Source organism: Nyctibius grandis, chromosome 4 (assembly GCF_013368605.1).
Source record: "Nyctibius grandis isolate bNycGra1 chromosome 4, bNycGra1.pri, whole genome shotgun sequence".
NCBI classification, from domain to species: domain Eukaryota; kingdom Metazoa; phylum Chordata; class Aves; order Nyctibiiformes; family Nyctibiidae; genus Nyctibius; species Nyctibius grandis.
Genome location: NC_090661.1, coordinates 19,047,072 through 19,069,370, shown reverse-complemented (window position 1 = coordinate 19,069,370; position 22,299 = coordinate 19,047,072). Strand labels below are relative to the sequence as shown.

The window sequence follows — 22,299 nt, the reverse complement described above, 5'->3', positions numbered from 1 at the left end:
TTATTGGCAGCAACGTGTGTCTTAATTTTTGTACTCTGAGGGAGTGTAGTTGATGTGTATTTCAGAAAAAATCATAGAATCATAGAATAGTTTGGGTTGGAAGGGACCTTTTTAAAGATCTTTTGATCCACCCCCCCTGCTATGGGCAGGGACATCTTTCACTGCATCAGGTCACTCAGAGCCCCGTTCAGCCTGACCTTGAACGCTTCCCGTGATTGGGCATCCACAACTCTGGGAAACCTGTTCCAGTGTCTCACCACACTCATCATAAAAAATTTCTTCCTTATGTCAATCTAAACCTTTCAGTGTAGAACCGCTGCCCCTTGTCCTGGTAACTACAGGCCTTGGTAAAAAGGCGCTCTCTGTCTTTCTTCTAAGCCTCCCTTACATATTGAAAGGCCGCAGTAAGGTCTCCCCAGAGCCTTCTCTTTTCGCGGCTGAATAACGCCAGCTCTCTCAGCCTCTCTTCATAGGGCAGGCGTTCTAGCCCTCTGATCATTTTTGTGGCCTTTCTCTGGACCCACTCAAACAGTTCCGTGTCTGTCTTGTACTGGGGACACCAGAGCTGGATGTAGTAGTCCAGGTGGGTTCTCACGGGAGTGTATAGAGTGGGTCCTGTACTGGGCTCTCCATTTAGGAGGCAGAGTGGACAACATGTTTCTGGTTCTCAGTTCCATTCCTTTGATTATCAGGAGCTTTAGGAGTTTTTTCATCCTGGTGCCTCTGCCCAGCTTAGATAGTGAACTGATGAGAAATCTTGTTTTTGCTGCTGTTGGAGCTTGTCCTTCAGCTGGAGAGAATGTACTCCATGGGATGCATGGTGTGCAATGGGAGCGGGGCTTGGTTTCGTGGCACTGTCGTGACGTGCCATGGTCTAGTTGACATGGTGGTGTCAGGGCAATGGTTGGACTCAATGATCTCAGAGGTCTCTTCCAACCTGATTGATTCTGTGATTCTGTCATTTCAGGCGCTGTTTGGGTGCAGCTGTGCAGGCTTTCTTCCCTTTCTTCTCTTGTGTTGCCTCTGTGGCCAGTGCTACCACTCACCTGCAGTTCTGGCTGTAGGGAGCTTCGAAGGTTTTCCCTGGCAGGGTTTGGATAAAGGTTCCAGACCACGGGTGCCCCCTTCTATGGACCATAGGTCTGGGCAGCCGGGTTCTCCCAGTATTCCCATGAGCGTTGTTCTCCAGCTCTCTGCGTGCCACTGGGAAGCAAGCCGACATTTTGGCAGCAGTGTGTGACTCGTGCCTGCTTACTTTGTGGTCACAATCCTTATTGGTGTTTGGTTTCTCCTTGCGATAGTGGAGTGCTGTGTGTGACATGAGAAGGTGAGAGAGTGGCAGGTGTTCCTGTTTAGTCCTGCTTCACCTCACGTGTTGCCCTTTTGTGAGTGGTTTTTGCACACAAGGAGCGCAATACAGCAAGGTGCCCTAGCTGCGAGGGGGAGACATACATGGCTTAGCAGTACCTGTGTCCTGATTTGGCCCTAGCGTGCTTTGTAGGCCCAAGAAGGGGAGACGTGTCCGCACAAGTGAACTTTATTGTGGCCAGGGTTGGCTGACTGGTGTAGCAGTGCGCGAGGGGCACCTTTGTGTGCAGTGGACACGCCGAGCACCACCTACGCATGTGCTGTTGCCCCGGCTTGTTGGCTCTGTTCCTGCTGTTTCTAATTGTTCCTGTTGTTGTTGCAGCGTGTGACTGCATCTGGACGGACTGGATTGATGTGAGTTACCCAAATAGTTCTGACAGAAACAGTGGTGACTACGAAACCTTTGAGAATATTCAGAAGAAGAACTCCTCCTGGGTCTGTGCGAAAGCTGAGAATATTTCATGCAGAGCAGAGAAATTCCCTGATGTTCCCATTGCAGATTTAGGGCAGATCGTGGAATGCGATGTTAACACAGGGCTCATCTGTAACAATAGGCAACAGCACATAGGAGGTATAATACCGATGCCCGTCTGCCTCAATTACGAGATCAGTGTCTGCTGCGTCCCCAACACACCAGAGTGTATTACAAGTACCACCACGAGCACCACAACGACGACCCCACCTTCATCCACAACGAGTACAGTGTCGACTCCACCCATATCAACAACAGCTCCCACACCAACGCCGTGGGAGCCTTCCAGCAGCAGCAGCACCACCACCACGATGCCCCCCATCAGCACCACCACCACCACGATGCCTCCCAGCAGCACCACCACCACCACGATGCCCCCCATCAGCACCACCACCACCACGATGCCCCCCATCAGCACCACCACCACCACGATGCCCCCCAGCAGCACCACCACCACCACGATGCCCCCCAGCAGCAGCACCACCACCACGATGCCCCCCATCAGCAGCACCACCACCACGATGCCCCCCATCAGCAGCACCACCACCACGATGCCCCCCATCAGCACCACCACCACCACGATGCCCCCCAGCAGCAGCACCACCACGATGCCCCCCAGTAGCAGCACCACCACGATGCCCCCCATCAGCACCACCAGCACGATGCCCCCCATCAGCACCACCACCAGCACCACGATGCCCCCCATCAGCACCACCACGATGCCCCCCAGCAGCAGCACCACCAGCACGATGCCCCCCATCAGCACCACCACCAGCACGATGCCCCCCATCAGCACCACCACCACCACGATGCCCCCCATCAGCACCACCAGCACGATGCCCCCCAGCAGCAGGACCACCACCACGATGCCCCCCATCAGCACCACCACCAGCACGATGCCCCCCAGCAGCACCACCAGCACGATGCCTCCCAGCAGCATCACCAGCACGATGCCTCCCAGCACCACCACCAGCACGATGCCCCCCAGCAGCACCACCACCAGCACCCTGGAAACAACGAGTGTTTCTAGCACACTAGAACCCACCACAACTACTGCACGTACGTTCCCAACACCAACAATAGTCACCCAAACCCCGCTGCCTCCGACTTCAGAAGCAATAAGTAATTCTCTGCCTGTGTTGTCCATTGTTGATTTGCTATGGGAGAAATCAAGGTTTATTGGCAGCAACGTGTGTCTTAATTTTTGTACTCTGAGGGAGTGTAGTTGATGTGTATTTCAGAAAAAATCATAGAATCATAGAATAGTTTGGGTTGGAAGGGACCTTTTTAAAGATCTTTTGATCCACCCCCCCTGCTATGGGCAGGGACATCTTTCACTGCATCAGGTCACTCAGAGCCCCGTTCAGCCTGACCTTGAACGCTTCCCGTGATTGGGCATCCACAACTCTGGGAAACCTGTTCCAGTGTCTCACCACACTCATCATAAAAAATTTCTTCCTTATGTCCAATCTAAACCTTTCAGTGTAGAACCGCTGCCCCTTGTCCTGGTAACTACAGGCCTTGGTAAAAAGGCGCTCTCTGTCTTTCTTCTAAGCCTCCCTTACATATTGAAAGGCCGCAGTAAGGTCTCCCCAGAGCCTTCTCTTTTCGCGGCTGAATAACGCCAGCTCTCTCAGCCTCTCTTCATAGGGCAGGCGTTCTAGCCCTCTGATCATTTTTGTGGCCTTTCTCTGGACCCACTCAAACAGTTCCGTGTCTGTCTTGTACTGGGGACACCAGAGCTGGATGTAGTAGTCCAGGTGGGTTCTCACGGGAGTGTATAGAGTGGGTCCTGTACTGGGCTCTCCATTTAGGAGGCAGAGTGGACAACATGTTTCTGGTTCTCAGTTCCATTCCTTTGATTATCAGGAGCTTTAGGAGTTTTTTCATCCTGGTGCCTCTGCCCAGCTTAGATAGTGAACTGATGAGAAATCTTGTTTTTGCTGCTGTTGGAGCTTGTCCTTCAGCTGGAGAGAATGTACTCCATGGGATGCATGGTGTGCAATGGGAGCGGGGCTTGGTTTCGTGGCACTGTCGTGACGTGCCATGGTCTAGTTGACATGGTGGTGTCAGGGCAATGGTTGGACTCAATGATCTCAGAGGTCTCTTCCAACCTGATTGATTCTGTGATTCTGTCATTTCAGGCGCTGTTTGGGTGCAGCTGTGCAGGCTTTCTTCCCTTTCTTCTCTTGTGTTGCCTCTGTGGCCAGTGCTACCACTCACCTGCAGTTCTGGCTGTAGGGAGCTTCGAAGGTTTTCCCTGGCAGGGTTTGGATAAAGGTTCCAGACCACGGGTGCCCCCTTCTATGGACCATAGGTCTGGGCAGCCGGGTTCTCCCAGTATTCCCATGAGCGTTGTTCTCCAGCTCTCTGCGTGCCACTGGGAAGCAAGCCGACATTTTGGCAGCAGTGTGTGACTCGTGCCTGCTTACTTTGTGGTCACAATCCTTATTGGTGTTTGGTTTCTCCTTGCGATAGTGGAGTGCTGTGTGTGACATGAGAAGGTGAGAGAGTGGCAGGTGTTCCTGTTTAGTCCTGCTTCACCTCACGTGTTGCCCTTTTGTGAGTGGTTTTTGCACACAAGGAGCGCAATACAGCAAGGTGCCCTAGCTGCGAGGGGGAGACATACATGGCTTAGCAGTACCTGTGTCCTGATTTGGCCCTAGCGTGCTTTGTAGGCCCAAGAAGGGGAGACGTGTCCGCACAAGTGAACTTTATTGTGGCCAGGGTTGGCTGACTGGTGTAGCAGTGCGCGAGGGGCACCTTTGTGTGCAGTGGACACGCCGAGCACCACCTACGCATGTGCTGTTGCCCCGGCTTGTTGGCTCTGTTCCTGCTGTTTCTAATTGTTCCTGTTGTTGTTGCAGCGTGTGACTGCATCTGGACGGACTGGATTGATGTGAGTTACCCAAATAGTTCTGACAGAAACAGTGGTGACTACGAAACCTTTGAGAATATTCAGAAGAAGAACTCCTCCTGGGTCTGTGCGAAAGCTGAGAATATTTCATGCAGAGCAGAGAAATTCCCTGATGTTCCCATTGCAGATTTAGGGCAGATCGTGGAATGCGATGTTAACACAGGGCTCATCTGTAACAATAGCCAACAGCACATAGGAGGTATAATACCGATGCCCGTCTGCCTCAATTACGAGATCAGTGTCTGCTGCGTCCCCAACACACCAGAGTGTATTACAAGTACCACCACGAGCACCACAACGACGACCCCACCTTCATCCACAACGAGTACAGTGTCGACTCCACCCATATCAACAACAGCTCCCACACCAACGCCGTGGGAGCCTTCCAGCAGCAGCAGCACCACCACCACGATGCCCCCCATCAGCACCACCACCACCACGATGCCCCCCATCAGCACCACCACCACCACGATGCCCCCCATCAGCACCACCACCACCACGATGCCCCCCAGCAGCACCACCACCACCACGATGCCCCCCATCAGCACCACCACCACCACGATGCCCCCCAGCACCACCACCACCAGCACCCTGGAAAAAACAACGAGTGTTTCTAGCACACCAGAACCCACCACAGCTACTGCAAGCACGTTCCCAACAATAGTCACCCAAACCCCGCTGCCTCCGACTTCAGAAGCAATAAGTAATTCTCTGCCTGTGTTGTCCATTGTTGATTTGCTATGGGAGAAATCAAGGTTTATTGGCAGCAACGTGTGTCTTAATTTTTGTACTCTGAGGGAGTGTAGTTGATGTGTATTTCAGAAAAAATCATAGAATCATAGAATAGTTTGGGTTGGAAGGGACCTTTTTAAAGATCTTTTGATCCACCCCCCCTGCTATGGGCAGGGACATCTTTCACTGCATCAGGTCACTCAGAGCCCCATTCAGCCTGACCTTGAATGCTTCCCGTGATTGGGCATCCACAACTCTGGGAAACCTGTTCCAGTGTCTCACCACACTCATCATAAAAAATTTCTTCCTTATGTCCAATCTAAACCTTTCAGTGTAGAACCGCTGCCCCTTGTCCTGGTAACTACAGGCCTTGGTAAAAAGGCACTCTCTGTCTTTCTTCTAAGCCTCCCTTACATATTGAAAGGCCGCAGTAAGGTCTCCCCAGAGCCTTCTCTTTTCGCGGCTGAATAACGCCAGCTCTCTCAGCCTCTCTTCATAGGGCAGGTGTTCTAGCCCTCTGATCATTTTTGTGGCCTTTCTCTGGACCCACTCAAACAGTTCCGTGTCTGTCTTGTACTGGGGACACCAGAGCTGGATGTAGTAGTCCAGGTGGGTTCTCACGGGAGTGTATAGAGTGGGTCCTGTACTGGGCTCTCCATTTAGGAGGCAGAGTGGACAACATGTTTCTGGTTCTCAGTTCCATTCCTTTGATTATCAGGAGCTTTAGGAGTTTTTTCGTCCTGGTGCCTCTGCCCAGCTTAGACAGATAGTGAACTGATGAGAAATCTTGTTTTTGCTGCTGTTGGAGCTTGTCCTTCAGCTGGAGAGAATGTACTCCATGGGATGCATGGTGTGCAATGGGAGCGGGGCTTGGTTTCGTGGCACTGTCATTTCAGGTGCTGTTTGGGCGCAGCTGTGCAGGCTTTCTTCCCTTTCTTCTCTTGTGTTGCCTCTGTGGCCAGTGCTGCCACTCACCTGCAGTTCTGGCTGTAGGGAGTTTTGAAGGTTTTCCCTGACAGAGTTTGGATAAAGGTTCCAGACCACGGGTGCCCCCTTCTATGGACCATAGGTCTGGTCAGCCAGGTTCTCCCAGCATTGCCATGAGCATTGTTCTCCAGCTTACCTTGCACTGGTAGGAAGCAAGCCGACATTTCAGCAGCAATGTGAGACCTGCTAACATCCCAGTGAATCTACCTCTGTGACAGTACACCATCTGTTCCTGTATTTCCTTCTGAACATCCTTCCTTCTTTTTCCAGTCCTCACCCAAATGTGAATTAATTTTAGTTGAAGGGCTGTCCCTGTAGACTCTGTGGGCAGAAGCAGTGTATCTTACTTCTTTCTCTCATGCAGCATTATGACTGCACTCTTATTATGTATGCAGTGCTTCTCTACCATGTGTCCCTTACATCACGCTGGAAATGCACAAACAGATGGCTCTGAAGCTTATCTCTGAATGTCATGAACAATTTACAAAATGCTAATCAAAAATTATTTTAAAGGAGCCTACTTTATGGCCCATAATGAAAACTAGCTTGGTCATGTGAGAAAGAAAAAGCAGATAAGTGAATTTGCGGTTTGTAGCATGGCAAAATTGGTTGTGGGTGAGTAGTCTTAAAGGCCTAGGACTGAGGTATGGAACACAGATTGCTCCAGCAACTGTTCAGTTTCAGTAGTATCGGATAACTCTCAGCATAATCAGTGCTTGTATGAACATGCCACATGAAGTAGCACAGGAGACAGTGGTCTATCCATAAAATATAGCATGAAAGCAATACAGAATTAACCAAAGAGTTTACTGATCAACTCAATGAATTCCCCTGGATTTAGGACTGCTGAACTTTTCTCTGCAGTATAAAGGTTTACAACTACAGACGGCTGTTCCATCTGACATTGGTAGTTGATAAGTACATCAATGTCTGCCATGTAAGAGATAGGAGATTTTTTAAATAATCCCTCTGTTATGCAAAAGCCAATAATAAAACAGTTTCAGCTTTATTCCTATCTAAATATCCTGTGCTTAGGTTTGTTTAATTTAATTTGCTTATTATGAAATGAAGTTAATAACAAAAGGAGTTTACCTATGTAAAATAAAATACTGTATTTTCTCCTTGTCTTAAAGAGGGTACAACACCTGAATCAGGAACACCAACAAAGACGAGTACTACAGTTACTCCTTCAGCTACGCCACTGTCAACAACGAGAAAGACAGAAATAGAAAGTACGGTGTCTACCATAGGCACCACTACTCAACAGTCAACACCATCAGTATCAACAAGCCCATCGACAGTCACCACCTCTGGAGTCACTGAGACAGGATCGACCACCAAAACCACCCCTTCGGGCCACACACCCTCAACACCCACTCCCCACAGCACCACAATAGTAACAGAAACATCTAGCCATGAGACCTCTACCACCGGGACTCCGAGCCCTCTGACAAGATCACCTACCACCACTGTCAGCACCACAACCTCAGGACCATCCTCCCCAGAGCCTACAGTCAGCACCACTGTATCACCACCATCAGTATCAACAAGCCCATCAACAGTCACCACCTCTGGAGTCACTGAGACGGGATCGACCACCAAAACCACCCCTTCGGGCCACACACCCTCAACACCCACTCCCCACAGCACCACAATAGTAACAGAAACATCTAGCCATGAGACCTCTACCACCGGGACTCCGAGCCCTCTGACAAGATCACCTACCACCACTGTCAGCACCACAACCTCAGGACCATCCTCCCCAGAGCCTACAGTCAGCACCACTGTATTACCACCATCAGTATCAACAAGCCCATCAACAGTCACCACCTCTGGAGTCACTGAGACGGGATCGACCACCAAAACCACCCCTTCGGGCCACACACCCTCAACACCCACTCGCCACAGCACCACAATAGTAACAGAAACATCTAGCCATGAGACCACAACCACCGGGACTCCGAGCCCTCCAACAAGATCACCTACCAGCACCATCAGCACCACAACCTCAGGACCATCCTCTCCAGAGCCTACAGTCAGCACCACTGTATCACCACCATCAGTATCAACAAGCCCATCAACAGTCACCACCTCTGGAGTCACTGAGACAGGATCGACCACCAAAACCACCCCTTCGGGCCACACACCCTCAACACCCACTCCCCACAGCACCACAACTGTTACGGAAACATCTAGCCATGAGACCACTACCACCGGGACTCCGAGCCCTCCAACAAGATCACCTACCAGCACCATCAGCACCACAACCTCAGGACCATCCTCCCCAGCGCTTACAGTCAGCACCACTGTATCACCACCATCAGTATCAACAAGCCCATCGACAGTCACCACCTCTGGAGTCACTGAGACAGGATCGACCACCAAAACCACCCCTTCAGGCCACACACCCTCAACACCCACTCCCCACAGCACCACAACTGTTACGGAAACATCTAGCCATGAGACCACTACCACCGGGACTCCGAGCCCTCCAACAAGATCACCTACCAGCACCATCAGCACCACAACCTCAGGACCATCCTCTCCAGAGCCTACAGTCAGCACCACTGTATCACCACCATCAGTATCAACAAGCCCATCGACAGTCACTACCTCTGGAGTCACTGAGACAGGATCGACCACCAAAACCACCCCTTCGGGCCACACACCCTCAACACCCACTCCCCACAGCACCACAATAGTAACAGAAACATCTAGCCATGAGACCTCTACCACCGGGACTCCGAGCCCTCCAACAAGATCACCTACCAGCACCATCAGCACCACAACCTCAGGACCATCCTCCCCAGAGCCTACAGTCAGCACCACTGTATCACCACCATCAGTATCAACAAGCCCATCAACAGTCACCACCTCTGGAGTCACTGAGACAGGATCGACCACCAAAACCACCCCTTCGGGCCACACACCCTCAACACCCGCTCCCCACAGCACCACAACTGTTACGGAAACATCTAGCCATGAGACCACTACCACCGGGACTCCGAGCCCTCCAACAAGATCACCTACCAGCACCATCAGCACCACAACCTCAGGACCATCCTCCTCAGAGCCTACAGTCAGCACCACTGTATCACCACCATCAGTATCAACCAGCCCCGTGTCAGTCACTACCTCTGGTACAACTCCAACAGAATCTTTTACCACCACTTCAGGAACAACCTCTAGTAATTTTACCACAATCACTGCAACCACGACCACCACCGAAATTGTTTCCCCTGGCTCAACTAGTACTTCTGGGCCAACTGCAACATCAAGTGCAGTCACCATTGCTGGAAGTTCTACATACAGTACAGTTACTCCACTCAGTGCTTCAAGGCCAACTATAAGTCCACCAGCAACCACTCCTGGAAAAAATTGTTCTATTTTACCTAATGAATCTTACGCAGTGAGTAGATCTCATGAGTTTTTTTAGTATTCTGCTTTGAATGGAGACTAGGCACATAATGTCAACGTTAGTAACGTACAGAGTAGGTATTAATCTGGATAGAAAAGGAATTTTAGTCCATTTCTTTCGGTTTCTTTGCGTATCAGCATGACTTCTAATGATATTCAGTTTCATAGGTTATATACTGCTATTAGTTGTTCAAGGATAGTTTTAAAAAGGCTTTCTTCAAGGTGTTAGACCACAGCTCAATGTTTCTCTTTATTATAGGATATCTTTGATGAGGAGGTAACCGAGGGCTAAGTCATGCTAAACTATCTTTTCCTGTCTCTGCTTTTGAATAGGTCCAGAGCAGGGAAAAGTTGTTTGTGTGTTTATAGTGCAGCCCAACAAGAAACTACAGGGCTGAACTAATCTGAGTTTGGAGTGAGGCATACTTGGTCATAGTCTGGTTTCAGGAGACGACTGTGAAACAGATCACTGCATTCAAATGCTCATGGAATTTGACTCAGAGTTCCGAGTTTTTTGGAACCCTCCACCTCTGACACAGACAAGCTAATGTCTTGTACATTTCTAAAGCCACCTCACAGCTTAGATGTCTACCAACTTGCTCAGTAGATATGCAGGGATAAAAATTATACATGGCTGAAAAACTGTCGGAAGATAGAAAAATGCATACAATCACAATGCATGCACGTAATCACCTGAGACATTACTCCCCAAATAGCTGGTGTTCACTGTAACTTTAGACATTCATGGACGGGGATTGATCTTATATTGATCACTGATATTGATCAGTGTCTGTCACTGTTGATTAGAGAGGGAGTCTAGGTAATGTGATTAGATCAGACATCTAACTTTTAGATAGCTGAAATTAAAAAAGGCAATTCCCAGTTCAGGTTACTGGCTTGGCTTTTATAAATAATGCTTTTCACTTAGCAGCTCTCAGTAGTGCTAGCTCATCTTGCAGGCCTTGATGGTGCTGACTGGTGCACTTCCTTCCCATTTTCAGACTTCTGGTGGGGAAAAAGTTGTCAATAAACGTATGGTGTTTTAAAACTCTGCAAAAGATATTCAGGCATAACTGTTGTCAGTCTGCTTCATAAGGTTTCTCTCTCTTTCCTCTCCCCCTCTCTTTCCAAACACAGCCAGGTGAGTCATGGTGGCTCTGTAACTGCACTATGGCAATATGTATAGAAGACAACATAATCCAGGTGATTCCCATAATCTGTAATCCACCTCCTAAACCTACATGTGCCAATGGGCTTTCTCCTGTGCCAGTCATTGATGACGATGGATGCTGTTGGCACTGGGAATGTGATTGTAAGTATATATTTTGTTGGATATTTTATCTCCTGTGGGAACAATACTAGTATCAAGAGCAACAATATTTATTAGCGGACGAGTATCGCACAAGGCTGTGACCCTCAGACTTCTAGTGTCAGTCTGTTTGGAGCGCTTCATTGATTCTTTTTAGCTAATTGGGGGCTTTTACTTAATTTGCCATCATTTCTACTTAACTATTGTGTTATCAGAATAAATTGGTCTCCCAAGGCAGGATTTAAATGTCCAGATGCAGACATCTATAGGCTAGAAGCCCACATGTAAGTTACTTGTTCAGAGTATTGGTAAAGTTATATCTAGGGTGCAGTTAATCCTATTCTCAGTTTTCTATCAGAAATAAGTTAAGTAAACTGTGCCCTGAAAGTGCCCGTTTTTCTATGTTATTGATGAGTTTAGATAATGAGCTCATGCGTTGACATATGCACTTTAAAAATTTAAATGCTTGAAGTTAGATGAGATGAATCTCACACCTGCGGTTTTTGTTTGTGGTCTGACCTGAATCTGTATGTTGCTATAAGAAGCTAACTTAACTGTGTGCTTTTATAGGCTACTGCACTGGCTGGGGAGACCCACATTATGTGACTTTTGATGGACTGTACTACAGCTATCAAGGGAATTGTACATACGTCCTTGTGGAAGAGATTTATAAGAAAGTTGACAACTTTGGTGTCTACATTGATAACTACCATTGTGATACAAGGGATGTAGTCTCCTGTCCTCGAGCGCTCATTGTGAGACATGAGACTCAAGAAGTGCGCATAACAACAGTCAAACCAAATACTCTACAAGTAGAGGTATTGGAGAATGTTACTTTTGATTTCTTGATTAAAATATTAATACAGCATTTTTATCTCAAATATTTACAGTGCCTTATCTCTCCTAAATACGTAAATGTGGACAAATTGCTAAGAGTTAAGGATATAAAATAAATTCATTTATAATGAATATTAATGTAACAAAAGAAAAGAGTAAATGTTGAATAGGAGGATACAAGGTAAACTAGACATAACAATAAAGTACTGGGCTTAAGCATTTTTAAAAAGTACCATTACTAGCTTTGATTGGTGTCACCTTTTTAATTTTTCAGAATAGGGGCTCTTATGTGTTTATTTCATTGATAGACATGATGCCCCACCTCTGGGGCTTCAAAATTTGGTGAGAAGTGTTTGGTTTTAGGTTTTTGTGGGGTTTGTTTGGTTTATTTTTGTACATTACTGTGTGGGAATATTACAGGATATTGTTGAAAATTTGCAGCATTTAGACCTCTTTTTTTTCTCCAAAGCAATGAAATCTACCGTTGCTGAGTAAAAGTAGTAGTGTTAGTTCCATAGGTATATCATGGCTACTGTTTTTAAATAAATAATGCAGATTTTGGCTTATTTCTTTCATTTGATTTTCCTACAATTATGTTCCCTTATGCCAAGAAAGTTAAAACTGTGTGCATTAGGAATTTAGGAGACTTCCATATTGCACTTCATGGGGTGTCCTCAATGCCATAGTCGCTCTAATAAATCTGTTGAGTGTTAGAATTTTGCTGGTTTAAACTCTGAATTTTAGCCTAGTTTATCAGCAGCTGACAGGCCTTTTCTTTCGCTCAGAGAAGAAAAGTTCAACTTGCCAGTAACATAAAAGGAAACACAGGGACACTTGTTACAAACTAGAAGCACATTATTTGCCTTTAAATTCTATCATCTCCAATGCAAGGAAATGAAAACAATTGTTTTCTAAAGTCAAGCTATATATATATATCTCTTTTCTGTTTTCTTTTATTTATTAGGTGACAGTAAACAAACAGGCAGTGGCTTTGCCTTATAAAAAATTTGGCTTGAGCATCTATGAGTCAGGCATAAATCGTGTAGTGGAAATTCCTGAACTAAAACTGAATGTGACCTACAATGGCTTGTCCTTTTCTATCAGAATGCCCTACAGCCTGTTTGGCAACAACACTCATGGACAGTGTGGTAAGGCTTACTCTTGTAATTTTTGTACTCTCAGAAAACCGCAAACAGGTAAATGACAGCCTATCACAAAGCTGAATGGAATTTGGTAACAAATCTGTGAGTGAATTCTTTCTCCCCTTACCAATTTTAGGTACTTGCAATAACAACACAGCAGATGACTGCATGTTGCCAAATGGAAGCATTGCAGAAAACTGTGAAACCATGGCAGATCATTGGCAAGTTGTTGATCCTTCCAAACCACAGTGCTCTCCAGGCCTAATTCCTACAAAAGCACCTAGCACAACCCCAATGCAGCCTTGCAAAGAATCTTCCATCTGCGAGCTTCTTCTGGGAAGGTAGACATTCCTCTGGGGTTTATAAGCCTTTGATCTTCAAATTAAGTGGCAATTTTAGGATTTGTTTCTCAATAAAGAGTGTTTCTGACTATTGCTCCATTTCTTGTAGCTTTGTGGGTTGCTTCCATTCCTTTTACTGTTTCTAGATGTCATTCTGTCCTGATAGTTTTCTTCCAACCCTCTGGCTGCTACATTAACCTTTCTTGATGTTCTCATGTTCTTGTATGCTCTCTGCCCTTCACTGTCCTATGCTCTTGCCTTTTCCCACACTCACTTAGCAGAAAACAGATTCCCACTGGAAACAGGGATCTTCAGAATTAAAAAAAAAAATCAAAATCTCTTTAGAAAAGTAATTAATACTTTAAGATATGTTGAAAAGTTACAAACTAGATAAGTGTTCCTAGTAACAGTCTCTCAGTAATAGTCCTTGTTCACATCTCCTTAAGCACCACTGTTGCTGCATTATAACGTTAAGCACATTGAGGAATTCATGGATTATTCAGTAACTAATAATGACAAATGTTTCTGTTTCTAGTGTGTTTGAGCCATGCCATGGCTTTGTCCGGCCTGAAAAGTACTATGCAGCCTGCGTTTTTGATAGTTGTGTACTTCCCAATCTAGACCTGGAATGCTCAAGTCTGCAGATCTATGCTGCCACCTGTGCTGATCAAAGTGTATGCATTGACTGGAGAAGTCATACCAATGGTGTCTGCTGTAAGTATTTGGCCATTTATCTTAAACTATTAGGGAAGCTTATATGGAACTGTTTTGGCAGTAATGTCCTAATGGTAACTCATATTGCTTTCCGAGCAATTAAGACACCAATAAATCACACCAGCTGCTTTCCTTAAGTAATTTTACAGGTAACGTTTTTTACAATGGAAGGGATAAATGAGCCTGCAAAAATGTACGTCTGTTGTCTGTGCCAGAAACATCTGTATCAGTAGATTCTCTTTTGTAGACAGGCAGTTTTGTGTCTTGCAGGCATCAGCACTCTGTATTTAGTGACATATGCATTCATTTTCAGCTGTAGTAAGAAGAGGATAGAAGGTAGGAGTACATTCCCCTTTGAGAACTTGTGCAAAAAAAATACGAAAAAAAATGTAAGCAAGATGTAGGCTTTTGGCTTTATCTCCTTAACGTAAAGTATGGTGCTCTATCTCTATGGCTAAATTGCATAAAATAATTCTGTTCAGAGACATGAGTCTGATATCTGGGTTTTTTTTCCTCTTTGCTTCTCAAGATTGTCAAGGATACATAGGAAAATGAGTAGTCAGTGTTTAATTTCTTGGCATAAGGTCATGGGGCTTTTATATGATATTGTTACTGAGCTCTTCCTCCTTTTTATTCTCTCATTCCAGCTTATAAATGCCCCTCAGATAAAGAATACAGAGCATGTGGTCCTATTAAACCGATAACCTGCAAATCAAGGTAAATAGTTCCTTCACTGTTAGTTATAGCTCATATAACTGTTCAGTCATATCTAATGCATAGGTGGATGAGAGAAATCAACCTCCTGTCATATCTTAAATTGACTGTCAAATTTGGTAGCACTGTTCTCTTGATCCTAAATCTGGGTGCCTGTACTGTTTGTATTGTTTGGCTATACCAAACATGAACACTGACAATCCCTAAATTGCAAATGTGCAGATCATTTGCCCCTGTATCTTCAGTGAAAGGTTGTTTGGCATAATCTTCCTCTACATGCCTGTGACAGTAATGGTGTTCCTCTGAACATTTTGTCTCATACAGTCAACAAAACGAAACTTCAACTAAACAAGTGGAAGGCTGTTTCTGTCCTAATGGAACAATGCTGTATGACTCTGGTGTGGATGTCTGTGTGAAAACCTGTGGTGAGTTTTACTGCTTCACTTGGATGCGTGTTTGTTTCCTCTTTGTTGTTTCCTTCTTATATGTGCAACATAGATCTGACTGTATGCAGTACTCATACAACATATAGTAGAGATGTCTACTGTTATATGAGTGGTAATGGAAATTTATTTTGATATTTTCACAGGCTGTGTTGGAGTGGATAAGATACCAAGAGAGGTATGCTGCCATATGCTTTTGTATTTCAAGTAGAGGCTGGGGGTGGGGAGAGGAGAGTGGTCTCCAGTGGTGCAGTCTTGTTTTGTGGTTTCCCAACTTTTCGTTCCTGTTTTTACTTCTGTTCTTTTTAACTGGTAACCATGCAATCACTCGCTTTATTTTCTTTAATGACAGTTTGGAGAAAAGTTTACAGTAGACTGTCAGGACTGTATTTGCCTGGAAGGTGGAAATGGCATTGTATGTGGGCCTCACAAATGTGCCAAACAAAATAAGACCAGTTGTGATGGAGAAGGCTTCTATGAGGTCAATGAAGTAAATTCTGAAGACTCCTGCTGCCCCATTGTCACCTGCAGTGAGTTAATACTTTTGTTTGTAGTCTTTCTATACCTTTTAGGAGTAGAAAGGAAAAGAGAACTGAACTAGTTTAGCACCAGAGACCTGCAGTGGGGAGTCACAAACTAGTATCTTTCTTCATGCTTTTTAAAATCAGCTTGCCCAGTGTTGGGAAAATACATTTTAATATTGCAATGACTCAGCATAACTGAATTTACAATTATGGGACTCAACACAACTGAAGCTATAATTCTTGAGTTCAGGACCACAATTTATTCAAGTAAAATGCAAATAGATTATGGAATTCTATGTGGGTTTTCATTTTGCAGCGGTTGCCTACAACCTTAGAGGGAGTAACAGTTGTCCACTACTTCTCTGCAAAGAGTTGTGATACTTTTTTAACACTTGGTAAATACATAGTAGAAAAAGTTTCATAAACTAGTGCAGTCCCCCAGTCCAGTTCCTGGATTCACTAGGAAAAATGTATTCTCTTTCTGCAATTTGTTTGTTTGGAGAGGATCTGTACTGTTTCCTAGCAATGGAAAGTCTATCCTAAATTCTTTAATAGATGCCTATTTCTAGTAGCCGTGATTTAGTGTACTTTCTGGGTTATTCCTTTTTTTCAGAATGCAATACAAGCTTGTGCACCACTAAAGCACCCAAGTGTACACTGGGATTTGAAGTTCATTCTCATATTCCCAGTGGTCAGTGCTGCCCTGTGTACCAGTGTGGTAAGTCCCTTGGAAATATATTACAATGATTAGCATTATATATTACATAATTTAACATCACACTTAGTAAGACTGTATGCAATAGCCTATTGAAAGAGTTAATTAACACAGATTCTACAAATTGGTTACTAATAACATTGGTTGCTACTGTTATGGTTATGACGAACAGCTACAAAATCAGATATAGCTCACATCGCTCAAGTTCAATTTTCCTGATTGTAAGTACATGTAAGAACAGCTGCAGAATTAACGGGGACTGTGGTCTCAGCTTAATCTAGCAAAATGTCCCTGTAAGCATCCCCAGTAGAAGATAACTTTACAAAGTCTGCTTTGTTCTTGGCAATCGAAACAGGGAACTACTTGTACCTGTTAAGTGGATGTTCTTGGCTATGAACTGGACTGTGTATATTGGGCCAAATCTTCCTCCCTTTTTGCACATGCAGTATTTATTCTTATACTTTATATATGTCATATCTGCTACCAGAAATGGGGAAGAACCGATGTATTTGACCATATACATTGTGATTCATTGTGGAAGAAATTAGTTTGATTAGAGTTGGGTGAAGACCCTTTTTTTTTCCCACTATGTAACCACCTAACTCCTTGCTTGTTAACAGTTCCCAAGAGGGTTTGTGTACATCAGAATGCTGAGTTCTTGGTAAGTTCCTATTTCAACAGTCTTCTGAAAAAGCTTAAAAGACCAGTTAGTATCCTTTATCGAAAGTGCTATGAAGAGGTTTATCTAGTTCAATCAATATTTTAGAAATTTTCAAATTCCTATCAGGAGTTCACCAATTTCACAAAGCCTAAATCTTTTCTGAAAAGGTTGCTGTGTATGAAAGAGACTGAAGAGTTGTTTGTATGTCAGTATCAGGCAGAGATTTGGGTTTAGAATTAAGTGTGCGTGCATTTTAAAAAGTCAGTCCACATTTACTGTCAGCACGTTATTGCAGTTTTAAGACTCTGCTTTCAAAAATGAAGAGTTGTAAACAAGTATTATTCTAAACAGACTTAGATTCCTAATAAATTCTATTGAGTCTAGTAGTTTTTTTATTTGAATGTCACCTGTCCTTTTAATATCTGTGTTCATCATTGCTATATAGGACTTCAGTAAAGACACACATTAAATTAAATTCAGTATTTAAAATTTTCTCTTCATAAATGGTTAGCCAAATAGCTATCCAATAGTGTTTATGATTGTTTCCTTTTCGATTGCTTGGTTCACAGATTTTTTGGAAATCAAGAAATGTCTGTCACACATGTCATCTCATTAATATATGAACTTTTTCTTTTCTTAAAATTTATAGCCTAATTCCTCAGTCTTTGTTGATAAGTGTCAGAATTGTTTCTGCACTAACGAAGTTAATGTCAGCACTCAACTGAATATCATCTCATGTGAACATATTCCATGCAACACATATTGTGAACCAGTAAGTGACAAACTTAAAACAAACAAAAAACCCCCAAAAGACCCGTGCACGTGAAAAGCAGTTTGACCTATGAGTGGCATAAGCAAAGGACAGGGAGAAGACATCCAGAGTCCAACTGCAGCATGGATACCAACTGTCCTTCAGCAATCTATTGCATGAAGCTTGACTGTGTAACTTACAGTATTCAGTTCACGTTGGGAGGATTAGCTGGGAAATTTCTGTAGAGCACTTAATGGAGTGATATTTAATTATTAGGCATATTTGTTATAGTGCTTTAATTTATTCCATCTGTAGCCTGCTTTTATTACTTGTCTTTCATTGGGTTGGAACACAGAAAGGCACAGAAAGGCACAAATCTAGAGTGTACTTCAAAGCACAAGCAATTAATGGGTTAGTATGTTTCATTTATTTCTCAAAAATGCATCTATCACAGTGCTTTCATTTTTAATTCATTTTAATATCTAGGGATATGAAATTAAACCAGTGAAAGGTGAATGTTGTGGAAGATGTGTGCAGACGAAGTGTGTTATACATACAGCAAACAATTCTGACCTCATCTTGAGTGTAAGTATGCTCTACATCTTACATCTCTACCAAATTTTTAAAGTTCCCCCTTTCAGGGAGGGAACATCTCCTTGTCAGAGATAAGGCTTAGTGTAAGTTTCCGCCTGAAAGGTCAGAGGCTTAACTAAAGCAAAGCCTATCTACAGTTTTTTGGCCTGAAGGAAGGACTCATGAAATAAAGTTTTTTGGAAGGCTCTTCCTGGAATGACAAATCTGATACCATTGGAAGGTTTTTTCTTGTGATGTCGGGAAGCTTGGGCTTTTCTGTGTTATTTGATTTCTGTGTACTGAAAAACACTACCAAAGCTTGCATATGAAACAATTCTATTGCCCCTGTAGGGTGAAAGTTTGGGATTGTTCTTAATTACCATATAACAGTTCAGCTTTCCTTAGGCAAAATCCATTGTTGTGGATTATTTTTTTAATAACTCTAACGTACTCTACATACTTCAGAGGGAATTTTCTTTTCCAAGGGAAATCCCATGTAATACTGAAGATTATCTCCATGTATGGCATACTGCAATACATGTAATAATCTGTATCCAAAATGGCTGTTAACCTAAAAATAATTGACTGGGAAACAAGAGGAACGTCATTATCAGAGGACAGGAAAATTTCTGTCTGAGCTCCCTTCAGCTTTCCTTATTACATTTTGTATCTCACTTGCAGCCTGGAGAGTTTAAAAATGATCCTTACAACAACTGCACCATTTATAGCTGTGTAAATATGCACAATCAGCTTATTTCTTCCACATCTGAGATTACCTGCCCAGCATTCAATGAGGAGAGCTGCAAACCTGTAAGTAAATATGGAAAACTTACCCTCTACTCAATGCATAGATTACTTCAGTTTAGTTCAGCCACCTAACTAGCACCGAAAGTCAAATTAAGCTCTGTTGACCTTTCAGCAAAGTTTCTCAGTCCCAAGGGCAAAAGTTTCTGCTGCATCCATGCTCAGACCTATAGAGTATATAAAATAAGATACCTGGGTGAGAGTACAAGGCTTATAACTGGCAGCTGTCTCACAGTAGCCAAAATGCTGGTCAGCACTGAGATAGAAAGTCCTCACTGCCTGCTTTATGTGGGGTCCTGTCTGAACACGAACCATTTTCTTGAATGTTACAGAAACACAAGCTTTTCAGTCACCAGGCTGACAGTAACACTATGCATACTCCCTGTTCGAATATAGAAGTCTCTGAGAAAACATTTTTTAGAATTCTTTCTGAGGAAAAAATGCATGATATTAACTGTAGACTTCCTTCAAAGCATTGTTTTTATTTCCACAATCCTTCATAAATTAATAGATTTCAAGTCTGAAAGAGACCATTATCTTTGTTTATTCAGATCAGTGTTACAGCTTTCGCTGGTTATTTCCAGCCATTGAGGAATTACTCTCCTCAGTTATTGACCTAAAAGCCTCTTTAATACAGCAAAAGAAAATAATATTATTTTTCCTGTTTCTTTGTTCTTTTAGGGAACTATTACATTCTTACCTAATGGCTGTTGCAAAACCTGTAAGTATGCCAGTGTACCTGAATTAATAATACAAAGAATTAATTTTCTTAAAGAATTTTCTTCTTTCCAACCATAGAGGCTGATATGTTTGTATTTAAATAGATACTTTTGTATTTCTGTTTGTTATTCCAAGCATTCATTGTCTGATCTCTCTGGGGAAGTTTAAACTGAATCAGGAAGACCACTTAAGACAATTCTTTGAGTGCACTAGTGAAGCCCAGAGAGTGCTGAACTGCAAGGAACTTCTGGAGCTATTTCACTGAAAGTATTTTCTGATCTTTCCCTATAGGTGCACCTCAGTATAGTCCCACACCGTGCTCTGTCCGTCAAAGAAAAGACTTTATCGTCTATAAGGGCTGCCGTTCTGTAGACAGAGTTGTCATGACTGAATGTGAAGGAACATGTGGAACCGTCTCGCTGTAAGTAAACTGATCAGACAATGAGATTTGAATTCTGCTGGCACTGAGCTTGTTTATGTAAAAGGAACAATAAATAGGGAGACTACAGAATGGTAGGAGACCTGAAACTACCAGCTCCCCAGATCATGGGCACAAAATCATGAAGTCTGTGACTGAGCAGTTGATTCGTCTTAATACAAAGCAGAAAAGTGTATTAAATTGCCTTGGGATTCAAACAGCTATGGTAAGGTCTATTCGTCCATTAAGAGCTGGCTTTTCTGTCATTTGTGTCAGACCACCTTGGCTAGACATCATCACAAAAGCACATGGATTATTTCCTGTAATGGGAATGAGCCCAGAGAGCAGCCAGAACTGATGCTCATAAGCTGAAAAGCTGCTTCTCAGTAATTAACATCTAAAATGAAACACATATACATCTTTTAAAGGAAGATTCAATCATGCACAATTTTTATACAGTAAAGAAACTAGAAAACAAATGCTTTAGTGGTGGTGTTAGTAGAGCAGTTTCACTGTACATTTTTCTCTGAAATGAGAGAATCTACCAGAAAGTGGCTGTAAGAAAGTGGCTAGTAGGACACCTGGTACTGAGCTATTAAAACACTGGAAAAACGTAATTCACACTCCCCAAAGAAACTGTCATATGCTGCCTATCACTGAAAAGACACCTTACATGGGAGAAAGCTGATCTTTAGTCTCAGATTGAACCCCAATTAGCCAGTGGGTTTATTAGTATTTTGAAATACCTTATCATCTTAGAGTCTCACTGTGGTTGCCTCTGCACACAAATACAAGAAAAAGATGGCTCTTGACACAGTGTATAGCCTGATGGTGACAGATTCTGCAGGTTAGGAATGGTGTTTGGGAAGCTGATGAACACAAGGCTGCAAAAAATACTTTGCTGTGAGATAGGAACAGAAAGACCTGCCGCTTCCCCTTCTTAACACTGCCTGGTTTGGGTTATGAACTTTGATTCACATGACGCAATTATAGCCCATGTAGCCGATTGATGTGATGCCATTGTAGATGGCATTGTAGCCACTTGTTTACGCAGTTTTCTTATACAGGTCAGGGCTTTGTCTGCCCCTAATTGTTGATCTGGTGTATTTAACATCCGTCAGCGCTGGGATGATGAGAGGAATCTAAGGAAGCTGAGCTCCTAGAACTCACTGGATTTTTTTACTAGGACTTCGATACTAATTGTTTTACCAGAAAAAATCTCAGCAAATGCAACAGATTTTAGAAGCATATTGTTATAACCATTGTTCTGTCAGATGAGCTTAGCACTTTCATTAGCCACAACTAACTCTTCTACATATTATTCCAAACTTCTAACAGGAGTTCTGTACTTAATTTCGCCCTCTCCTCTGTGTGCTGGCTTCTGGCACAGAGTAATGTTGCCATTTTCCATGTTAACAGATACTCTGCTGAGGCCAATTCCATGGAGCACAGGTGTTCCTGCTGCAGGGAATCAAGGAGTGTTGTGAGGAAAGTGGAACTGAAATGTCCCACTGGGCATTCAATTTCACATAAGTATATATATGTGGAAAGCTGCAGCTGTCAAGACACTGAATGCAGAAGGTCACAATCCAGTGAGTTGGAGAGCACAGAAGAAAAGGCAAGGCAAGCACTCTGAACCGTATCAAGAGGGCCATCAGCTTAACATCAAAATGAAGGGGAAGAAACCTAGCAGCATTCAACTAAAAGGATTATGCACCATTCTCATCTTCCTTGACTACT

The 22,299-nt window shown here is 43.8% G+C and overlaps 1 protein-coding gene across 1 annotated transcript in view; it reads left to right on the top strand.

Moving 5' to 3' along the window:
* Positions 1–22,195, top strand: part of LOC137663166 (mucin-2-like) — a 55,154-nt gene extending 32,959 nt beyond the window's left edge. Inside the window, exons 34-56 of the mRNA XM_068400076.1 lie at positions 1,691–2,899; positions 4,708–5,366; positions 8,419–8,523; positions 9,202–9,321; positions 9,367–9,885; positions 11,031–11,205; positions 11,773–12,020; positions 13,004–13,187; positions 13,318–13,522; positions 14,058–14,236; positions 14,488–14,490; positions 14,884–14,953; positions 15,275–15,375; positions 15,540–15,571; positions 15,746–15,923; positions 16,531–16,635; positions 17,253–17,293; positions 17,943–18,065; positions 18,531–18,629; positions 19,299–19,427; positions 20,103–20,142; positions 20,433–20,562; positions 21,979–22,195. Of these exons, the coding sequence (XP_068256177.1) occupies positions 1,691–2,899; positions 4,708–5,366; positions 8,419–8,523; positions 9,202–9,321; positions 9,367–9,885; positions 11,031–11,205; positions 11,773–12,020; positions 13,004–13,187; positions 13,318–13,522; positions 14,058–14,236; positions 14,488–14,490; positions 14,884–14,953; positions 15,275–15,375; positions 15,540–15,571; positions 15,746–15,923; positions 16,531–16,635; positions 17,253–17,293; positions 17,943–18,065; positions 18,531–18,629; positions 19,299–19,427; positions 20,103–20,142; positions 20,433–20,562; positions 21,979–22,195 (4,871 nt within the window). The remainder of the gene's footprint in view (positions 1–1,690; positions 2,900–4,707; positions 5,367–8,418; positions 8,524–9,201; positions 9,322–9,366; positions 9,886–11,030; positions 11,206–11,772; positions 12,021–13,003; positions 13,188–13,317; positions 13,523–14,057; positions 14,237–14,487; positions 14,491–14,883; positions 14,954–15,274; positions 15,376–15,539; positions 15,572–15,745; positions 15,924–16,530; positions 16,636–17,252; positions 17,294–17,942; positions 18,066–18,530; positions 18,630–19,298; positions 19,428–20,102; positions 20,143–20,432; positions 20,563–21,978) is intronic.
* Positions 22,196–22,299: the final 104 nt, after the last annotated feature.